This window comes from Saccopteryx leptura, chromosome 2, assembly GCF_036850995.1.
Source record: "Saccopteryx leptura isolate mSacLep1 chromosome 2, mSacLep1_pri_phased_curated, whole genome shotgun sequence".
Classification (NCBI taxonomy): Eukaryota; Metazoa; Chordata; class Mammalia; order Chiroptera; family Emballonuridae; genus Saccopteryx; species Saccopteryx leptura.
The window spans coordinates 31478827-31489140 of record NC_089504.1 but is presented as its reverse complement, the minus strand read 5'-3'; the positions used below and the strand labels follow the sequence as shown (position 1 = coordinate 31489140).

General features: G+C 45.7%; 1 protein-coding gene across 1 annotated transcript; it reads right to left on the bottom strand.

Annotated features, from left to right (window-relative positions):
• Nucleotides 1-1077: 1077 nt before the first annotated feature.
• On the bottom strand, nucleotides 1078-8326 carry PGAP4 (post-GPI attachment to proteins GalNAc transferase 4). Its single transcript, XM_066367528.1, has one exon. It carries the CDS (start codon nucleotides 8324-8326, stop codon nucleotides 7115-7117), a length of 1212 nt encoding a protein of 403 aa, XP_066223625.1. The 3' UTR covers nucleotides 1078-7114.
• Nucleotides 8327-10314: the final 1988 nt, after the last annotated feature.

Here is a 10314-nt window from a genome sequence, read left to right as displayed (position 1 = left end):
TGGGCGTGCCGGGTGGATCCTGGTCAGGCGCATGCGGGAGTCTGTCTGACTGCCTCCCTGTTTCCAGCTTCAGAAAAATACAAAAACAAAACAAAACAAAACAAAACAGGATATGTCTTCCTTGGGCAAGCAAAGTTCTCTGGAGGTTTGTTATTTTTTTTCAAATGAGTATTTTTAATTCAGTTTCAGAAAAAGATGTCACTTTTTTTTTTCTAATTTAGATTAGAAAACATGACACCAAGAGGCTTGGTTTTCTGGAAATACAAAAAAAAGAAGAAAAAAGGGAAGAAAAAATTTCAATAGGTTCTAACACAATTTTCTGGTTCTTCCTCTTACATCAAAAACTATATAGCCTGACCAGGCGATGGTGCAGTGGATAGAGTGTTGGCCTAGGACGCTGAGGACCCAGGTTCAAAACCCTGAGGCCACTGGCTTGAATGTGGGTTCATCTGGCTTGAGCACGGGCTCACCAGCTTGAGTGCAGAGTCACTGGCTTGAGCTTGGGATCAGACATGACCCCATGGTTGCTGGCTTGAACTCAAAGGTCACTGGCTTGAGCCTAAGGTCACTAGCTTGAGCAGGGAATCACTGGCTTGGCTGGAGTCCCCTGGTCAAGGCACATATGAGAACGCAATCCATGAACACTAAGGAGCCACAAGTATAAGTTGATGCTTCTCATCTTTCTCCCTCTTGTCTGTCTTCTCTTGCTTGCTAAAAATCAATTAAACAAACAAAATACTATGTATTTTCTCCCTGAAAGCACTTGTTCTAAAAGCCAACTCACCCTCTTCATCTCCCTCCAGCTGGGACAGGTCAATTACCCTTCCATCTCCACCTATTTCTGTCAATAAATGTTTAGTTGGAGGTTTCTTTGGGGGGAGGCCATGTTGTCCTCAGCAAGAGGTTGAAGAGAAGTTGAGAACGTTGGGGTAGCTTAGAATTCTGGTACTTTGGGGCAACTTACAGATGGCACGCTGTAACTCTGCACCCCAGGACTTATGTCATTGTGTCAATTCCCCCACTGGTCACCACGGTCCGAAAAGGAAGTGTTGATGAAAGAAATTCCAAACCCAAAGAAAGGTTTAAAGACTTTATTATGAGCTAAGCGTTTGGGGGCTTGTCCCAGAAGCAAAATCTCAAGGGAGACAATGCTCCGGAGAACAGCAGTTCTGCAGTGGATTTTACACATTAGAATCAAAGGGGGAGGCATAAGAAAGAGTACATAAATCCATCGGCGGTAGATTAAGGAGAGGGAAGCTTTAGGAATGGATGAAAAGTAAAGCAGAGAGATAAATACTTCTTTTACACTGGTGGGTGCAGGACAGTTAACATTCCACACATATACTTTACAAAGGTGTACAGGTGAAAGATAACAATGAGGAATGTTGGAGTTGTCTCCCTTGCACCAGATTCTGGAGAAGAGACTACTTTGACATTTTAAGTATACATATGTTGTTCTAGATGCACAAAAGCAATGGACATAGCTTGTCAAAGTAGAGATTAATAAATAGGCCTCAGGATGTGACTTCCCACCATAACTTGCTCAGTTCTCTGGCATTGCAGTGACCCGGGGACCTGAGACCATGGTTGCATGTACATTCAGCAGCCCATACTTTTGAAACACAAGTAACCAGTCTGTGTAGATTTCCTCCTTGCAACTGTGTTTGGGCAGTTCTCCAGAGAACAAATAGGGGTGGGGTATATATTTTGTCTAACAGGTTGCCAGTGTATGAGTTTTGGACTTACTTGTTTACATTTAAACAAAGATACACTAACAAAACATCACAGAAACCCAAAGTTATATAATAAGAAAATGGTCCTTCAAGAGTTTCCTATCCCTCTTATCCAGTTTCTGGGAACCTTTGCCTCTCTATTCTTGATTTGTGTTCAATCTTATAGTGTTTTGCCAAAGACCACCACTAGCACCCAGAACTACATGGTCAGGTTTAAGCCATATCTTCCATGGCCCTGGCTGGGGTCTCAGTGGGTAGAGCATCATCCTAGTGCACCAAGGTTGTGGGTTCAATCCCCAGTCATGGCACATACAAGAAGCAATCAATGAGTTCACAACTGAAAATGGAACAACTAAGTGGAACTATGATTTGATGTGTCTTTCTCTTTTTCTCTCTACCTTCCCTCTGCTCCCTCCCCCCACCCTAAGAGCTCAACAAATGAAAGTAGCCAACTACAAAGAAGAAATCAACATGTACTGTAATTGACCAAACAGTGTGTAAAAGCAATGGCTAAGCTCCCTTCAAGAAGGCAGAGCTTTTTTTATATGCATCCAATCTCCTCTGCTTGCTCCCAGTAAATAAACTACCGGACAGCCAAGTCTTGTTCTTGACTAGAACACCCAGAGTGCAAGGAACCTAACAGTTCAACTATAAATCCCTTCTCTTTCTCTCTTCTCATTCATGTCCTACTATGCGTTAGGTATTGCTCTAGGATTTGGGGATGAATGAAATGAAACATAGGAGACCCCTAATACTGTGGACCTTATATTCTGTGGCAGGAGATGGAGGGGGGAAACCCTAAAATAATAAATAAGGGAATTTCATGTCTGACAAGAGCTCTGAAGAAAATCGAACCAGGCGATGTGATGTGAGAGATGGACTTGGGGGTAAAAAAGGGGGGGAAGATTGCTTTAGATAGGATGGAAAGAAAGTCTGTTGAGGGAAGAGGAGGGTTTTTAATTGAGGTCAGACCTGAATTATAGGCAAGATTCCATCAAATAAAAAGCATTTTAGAGAGAAAGGCCTCGTAAGAAGAGCCAGTGAGGCAAGTACAGAGAACTGAAAGAGAGCCCCGGGCGGTTAGAGCTTGGAGAACAATGAGGGAAATGGTAAGACAAAAGTCACAGCTTGCAGGGGCCAGACCACACCTGGCCTGGGAGGTCCTGTAGGGGGTTTGAGTTTTATCCTAACGGCATGACGAAGCCAGGCCCTAGCAAAGCAATAATTACTCATCTTAAACAGACGATCCACTGTTTAGTTCCACTGCATTCTCCACAGACTGGTCTATAAAGATTTCATGACAGTTGAACACACATAAAGGATTTATTATCTAAGGGAGTTAGGGACACACCAGAACAGGTGACAAATCAAGACCCTCTGCTTCACCCTACTCATTGTCCCCTTCTTCCATCTCTCTGACCTATTAAAGCTGCCTCATTCCTTCATTCCTATGCCACCTGTTCTTTTTTAATTTTTGGATAAATTCATCATTTGCCTTTGGATTTTTACCTGTTTTTACTGCCAAATGGTGAACATAGATGCTTTTTAAAAATCTGTTCCTTTATTCATGTTTCTGTGTAAGTCACTAGGGAAAAGGTCAAAATAATTTGTTCCATTCTAAGCCAGAAGTCCCCATTCAGCACAGAGTGATGACTCACATTGTTGTGAAACATCCAAGTGCCAGGGTGACATGCCAGCCACAGCCCCTCCACAGAGCTCTAATATACTGAGTACTTCCCTTGCCATTAGCACTATTCAATTTCCAACCCTCTATGACACAGCCCCAAGGGTTTTCTACATAAAGTCCAACCTGAAAAAAAACAAACAAACAAAAAAAAAACACCAAAAACCAGTGCCAGTTAATGAGCATTTCTCGGCAAATTCACTATAGCTGGGATAAAAATATCCAAACTGTTCATGTGACTTAAAATTACCCAATTTTATAACATGTGTTATTGCAACTCACAATGCATCTTAGTGTATCTATAAATCCCACAGTAATCAACTCCAATTAGAATGCCTCTCCACCCAAATTAAGTTACCAATTAAATACGTTCTCCCAAATGAGAAGTGCACCCAAGATAAATTAGATTAACCCTGTCATTATATAACTCCTACTTGCATTCTCCAGTTACACTGTTGCAGTCTCACCACTATTTTCTTTAAACAGCAATAAAAATAAATGCACAAGTCAAAGGTTTCCATTTAAGAAATTCAGTTAAGAATTTTTAAGCAAACACCCCATATTTTTTAATGGTTCTTTGGGGCTCCACAGTGTGCATGTGTTTGATACTATGTGTGCCACATCCAAAAAAATCCATCCTACAAAAATAAAAGATAATAACAAGTGTTCTCAGGATACCTCCGTGGAATGGGTGCTTTTATTTTAACTGATATGTCTACGCAAATACACTCAGTCACAGTTGAGAACTTCTTAAGCCTGACTATAATTTAAACTCTGAAAGGTGAGCAGGACTGTTAGAGACATTCACTCACATAGTAACCTATGCCCCGTGACATGAGAAAAAGACTTGAGTTCTCCTCTGGTCCCCTTCTTTAGGATTAAACAAGACTTCAGCTTTGATGTGAAGCTGTCAGCTGTCCCAATCAAGGGCAATATACAAAAATTGTACTCTAGAAATGAGGGACAAAAGGGAGGATGACCTAGAAGTGTGTAGAGAGAAAAGGGCAGCACTGAGCTGAAAAAAAAGTCCAAGGATGGCTCACGCTAGGTAAGATCAATGGGAGAAAATGTCTTGGTGTCTAGGTAGAGAAATTAGACAAGGCAAAGATGGCCTTGCCCATCCAGAAGTAAGGAGTCAAGGGAAGGGCTGTATGTATGCAGTAGACAAGTGAGTTAGAAAGAAAAAAGCAGAAATGTAAACCAGCAGTGATTCCCTGTCTTGAGTCTGGCTAGCTGAAATGTGGCTCTCCTGTCATGAGACAAAAATTTTTCATGAGGAGATCCGATCATTAACGCAACAAACTCTAATGAGGTCCAAGTTGAGGGTGGTTCTGTTCTCAAACACGAGGGTGGAACAGTTGCTCGGAGAGGAGGAATGACAGTATGAGATCTGAACATCTTACAAAGTCGTCCAGTAGCTCTGATCACTGTGGACTCTAACCACACCACACACACTGCTACCTGTTCATTCCCCAAGACCCGAATGACAATGCGTTTCTACCCTCTTAGTTTACAGAGATATTATCAGTCCAGGTTACAATCAGACTTTACAAGAGAATGTGAATTCATAAATATTTATAAGATGAATACGGTTAAGAAAACAGTGCAGGGGCTGGAAGTCAGAGAGCTATGTTTCAGTCCTGTTGGGCTGGGTGAACCTGGAGCAGCTGTTTCACATCTCGGGTCTCAGTTTGTTCATCTGAAAAGTGTGGTGCTGAGCCCACCCCACCCCGTATGCTCCCTCGTGTTCTTGAGTGGGTCCCCAAAGGGAAGCTTGCTGTAGAAAGTTAAAAGCATACAGGAGACGTGGCACTGAATCACACCGGACAATCGCTTGAACTCTAATTAAACGTCATCCATCCTCCTGAAGGAGCTTGTCCGCTGGTCTGATAAGTCTTGCCAAAGGCCATTTATTTGTAATTTGGAGAAAAGTACTTTTTAGTCTTGGAATAAGGACAAGAGGAGTCTCAGAACACTTCTAGTTTCAATGAACAATTATTTTGGCCTTGGTTGGAGGTGCTGCCGGAGGAAAGCTGCCCACCCTTCAGAAGTCACATGACAAGTCAGCCTTTACTCTAGCAGCGCTTGGTCTGGAACGGCTGCTCCACAGGTGTCAGCTCCGAGTCCGATCTCCTACTCTAAGTAATATCATTAATACTTTCATGTTTTACCCAAATACACTTGAGTTGTATATACTTATTACAGGACAGAGAAGAACTAAAATTTGCTAAGTGCACTCTCTGGGCTAAGCACTTATTAGGTGTTTTACATACATTCTGCTATTTAAACTTCAAGGCAACTTTATTATTATTTTAGTAAGGTAGGGGGATAGATAGGGACAGACAGACAGGAAGGGAGAGAGATGAGAAGCATCAAATCATACTTGAGAGACTTTAGTTGTTCGTTGAGTTGCTTTCTCATATGTGCCTTGATGGGGGTGGGGGCTCCAGCTGAGCCAGTGACCCCTTGCTCAAGCTGGCGACCTTGGGTTTTAAGCCAGCAACTTTTGGGCTGAAGCCAGCAACCATGGGGTCATGTCTATGATCCCAAACTAAAGCCAGCGACCCCACACTCAAGCCGGTGAGCCCATGCTCAAGCCAGCGACCTCAGGGGTTTGAACCTGGGTCCTCTACTTCCCAGGGCAATGTTCTATCCACTGTGCTACTGCCTGGTCAGGCAAGGAAACTATAAAAGGTAAGTACCACTGTACCCATTTTACAAGTGAAGAAACTGAGACTCAGAGTGCTTAGGCCACACCACTAGGACATGAGAGAGGTCTGAAATAAAAATTCAGGTCTTCTGACTTCACAGTCCATGTTTCTTTTATTTTCCCTTCTATAAAACATCATGCTACCTAGAAGAAAAAGAAATGAGGGTGACTGGTTAGCCAGAAAAGGTGGGGAAAGGGAAACGCAGTTAGTAAGGAGCTCACCTATTCTCTATCATTCCGCAACATTCAGTTTTCAAACGCTCAGAATATGACAGAAATCGTCCATATTAAATCACTAATAAACATAAGCAATCTGACTCTGAGGATCCATAAGGTGCCTTCAGATTTTGCTGTTCCCTTAAGTTCTCACGAACAATACTGATTATCAGTGCACTACAGTGCAGAGAAGGAACAGGCAGGTGACAGAGCCAGGTCACCTGCCCCCAAGCTGGCAGGCACTGTGAGGCTTTTCTCGGCTTTAAGTCCAGCAGGTCAAGGAAATAGGTGGACTCTACCAACAAGGTCCTGCCTCTGTAGACATATATTCTAAACACACCCTTTTTCATGCTCAATGAGAAAGAAATCGATTCAAAAGGATCTCACCTTTCACCAAATTCTACCCTTAGAATCCTTAAATAGTCTTATCACTGTGCACAATATTTTTGGCAGTCACAGCCTCTGTCACAAAGCAGAGCTGCAAACAACTTGAGAACAGAACTGGTATTTAAATGCCCCTCCTTGGTTGGGTCAGACGGCAGGAAACAGCATGGCTGTGTGGAGGGACAGAGGGCCTCAGAGGGCCGGATCTGTGGCCACTTGCAGCTCCTGCCAACGTTCTTGACTGGTCTGTTCCTCTGCTGTCCCAGTGCCTAGAACCCCAGCCACGTTAAACAATGAAATATCTGTAAGTGACCGTTGTCTAAATAAAGAGTTCAATATTGGAATCTCCAAGAAGCGGCCGGTTTCCGCACGGCATTTCTTGGCCCGCTAGAGCAGACTGGGGTGAAAGTTGTACCGGAGGCTGGAGAAGAGCCCGATGTGTTTCACGAGGTTGGGTTCCACCACATAGGCCCGCTCCCCCTTGGCCCTCAGCAGGGAGTACAGCGCCATGTCCTTGCCAAAGCCCTGGTGGCAGTACACCTGGGACAGGTAGGTGAGGGTCCGGCGGGCCGCGGGGGCGGGGAAGAGCATGGCCGGGGTGCAGCACTGCGAGGCAGGGACCACGCTGTAGAGGGCCGGGCTGAGCCGCCGCAGCTCCAGGAAGTAGTGCCGGCCCACCAGCTCCACCAGCCCCATGCTGTACAGGGAGAAGAAGAGCATGACCGGCCAGCTGAACCCCGGGCGGCTGGCGAAGCGCATGTACATCCAGGTCAGTAAGGGCCCCAGCAGCATGCCCACCCCGACCCACTCCAGGATCCGCATGGGCTCGGGGTTGATGTAGTGCTGGAGCCTCTCGGGATGGTAAAGCTTTAGATACAGGGCATCTCGGAGGTGCGGCTCGGACAGGCGAGCCCGCAGGAGGTGCTCCAAGACGGGGAAGATCTGCTCTTCGGGAATGGCGTCGTCTTCCACCATCAGGACGTAGTCTGGGTTGTAGGTCTGCAGGGAGGACTCCAGGCAGTAGACATAATCCTGCTTCTCTTTCTCAAACGAGTTGGTCGAAGGGTCGTCGCCATAATCGTCCTCGGTGCCCTCGTAGCGGTTGGCCACAGGGACGTACTTGGACAGCAGCTTGGCGTCCAGATGGCTCACGCTGCGCTCCACGTTGCACAGGAAGAGCTGGTGCCCTTCGCACTGGGAGCCGCACTGTTGAAGAAGCCGGTGGAACTGGGACACCACCTGCAGCACATAGTGGAAGCCGGGCTGCCTGTCCACAGTGATGATGGTGATGACCAGCCAGGGCCGGGGGCTGGCCTGCCAGACGATGGGCACCGAGCCGTTGGCGGAGGGCAGCTCCTCAAAGTAGTGGAGGGCAGCTTCACCCTCTTTCAAGCTTTGCTGCAGGTAATCTTGGCTCATCTGGTTCAGATGCCAATGGCGAAGGTAGAAGTAAGAGTGTAGAAGCCGGTGACAGGCCAGGGGGGCCAGCAGGCCAAATGTCACCACGGTTAAGATGAAGAGCTGGACGGCGGTGCTGCCCCAGGAGAGCCGCCTCAGCCTCCGGAGGAGCATGGCAGCGGGAGAGGCTGACGGGCTCATGGGGCCCACTTCCGGTCAGGTCTGGTCCCAAGAACAAACCATCCTGGACCCTCGGCCCAAATCAGTGCAAGTCAGACCTAAAGAAAGAGGAAGGAGAGATTGGTTAAGGGCTTTTAAAAAAAATCCAGGGCTAAAATTCAACACATATCAAACTAGAAATTCCAAATCTAGGCTGGGTAGTTACCAGAGACTTAGCGATCTCTCCAGTATACTATATTCTTTGGTTGTATCTGTTCATGACCTCTTGGATTCTTTTATATTTCTGTGAGTAATGAGAAATACTCATTATTTGGCACATCCAGCCAAGTCTCCACTACTACAGATGCTTAGTTAGGTTTATAACATGCCAGAAAACACCAGGTACGCTAAGTTCATTATGTCAGTTCAGCAGCTACCTGGACACGGGTTCTTAAAACACATGCAAAAAAGCAAGGCTTGGCACACAAAAAATAGTAAGTTCCAACATAAATTCACTGTAAATACTTGTTGGTGTAATTTCTGAAAACTCTGCACATCCTAAACAACCCTCCCCCCAAAAAATCCCACCTATTTACAGATCCCTGAAAGATCTTTGTCAAGATCTTCCACTCTTATTTCTCTAACCTCATGCAATTATACTTAAAATTGCTCATTAATTTATCCTCCCTGTTCTCCCATTTTATTTTTTTACTGCCATGGGAGCCAGTGAGAGGAAGGATCTCTGTGCACGAGAACTCTAGCGCTCCAGACTTAGGAGAGAAGGAAGTGTCTGTGGTAGGCAGAGATGGAGAAGGAAGAGCAGAGATGGAGAAGGAAGATATGGTTGCCCTAGGCAGTTCCAGAAAGCGACGTGGAGTGACCGAGGTCTCGGAGTCCAGCCCAAGGTCAGGCGCATGTTGGTCTGCATCCCAGCTCGGCCACTCCCTTGCTAGAAAGTCACTTCACTCTCCACATCATGGATCCCTAATCTCAAACACAGAGAGAATAATAACACCTATCGCACAGGGTTACTGTGAAAATTAAATATGTTACAAAGCAAAATAATGTATAACAAAAATGTCATTAAAATACATCCATATGGGGCCCTGGCCGGTTCGCTCAGTGGTAGAGCATTGGCCCGGCATGTAGAAGTCCCCGGTTTGATTCCCGGCCAGGGCACACAGGAGAAGTGCCCATCTACTTCTCTACCCTTCCCCCTCTCCTTTCTCTCTGTCTCTTTCTTCCCCTCCTGCAGCCAAGGCTCTATTGGAGCAAAGTTGGCCTGGGCGCTGAGGATGGCTTCATAGCCTCTGCCTCAGGCGCTAGAATGGCTCCAGCAGCAGCAAAGCAATGCCCTGGATAGGGGCCGAGCATCGCCCCCTGGTGGGCATGACAGGTGGATCCCAGTCGGGCGCATGCGAGAGTCTGTCTGTCTCTCCCCAGCTTCTCAATTGGGAAAAATACAAAAAACAAACAAACAAACAAAAAACATCCATATGTACAAATTCAAGTAGTATCTAGGCCTAACAATCTTTGGGAAAACAGATTCACACCAACAAAAAACAAAACAAAACCAAAGTAAAGCAAAACAGAATTAAAAGGACAAAGCCAGTATGACACCAGTCTGGTCGATGCAAAACTAAATGGTGTCTACAGAACAGAAGGTAAACCTCTTATTTCAGAAGCATACAGTTTGTACATATTTGGAAGAAAACAGCCTAGCTTGTGAATTATCTGGAAGGAAGAACTACCCAAATCCCATATGAGGTTGTTGTGGCGCAGTCATAGTGGTCTCCTATCATACTCTCTCCTTCTTGGGCAAACAGAAAGACCACATTTCCTAGCTTATCTTCTTCCAGGTGAGGTTGTGTGACCAAGGCTGACCAGTAACGTATGATAAGCAAAGTGACGGGTGTGAATTCTGGGCCAAGGTGGTTGAGAACAGTTGTGCTGCTCAACTTTCTTTTTCTACATCAACCAGCTGAACAAACAGCCTCGGTGGATCTGGAGGAGGGTGGAACCACCAGACA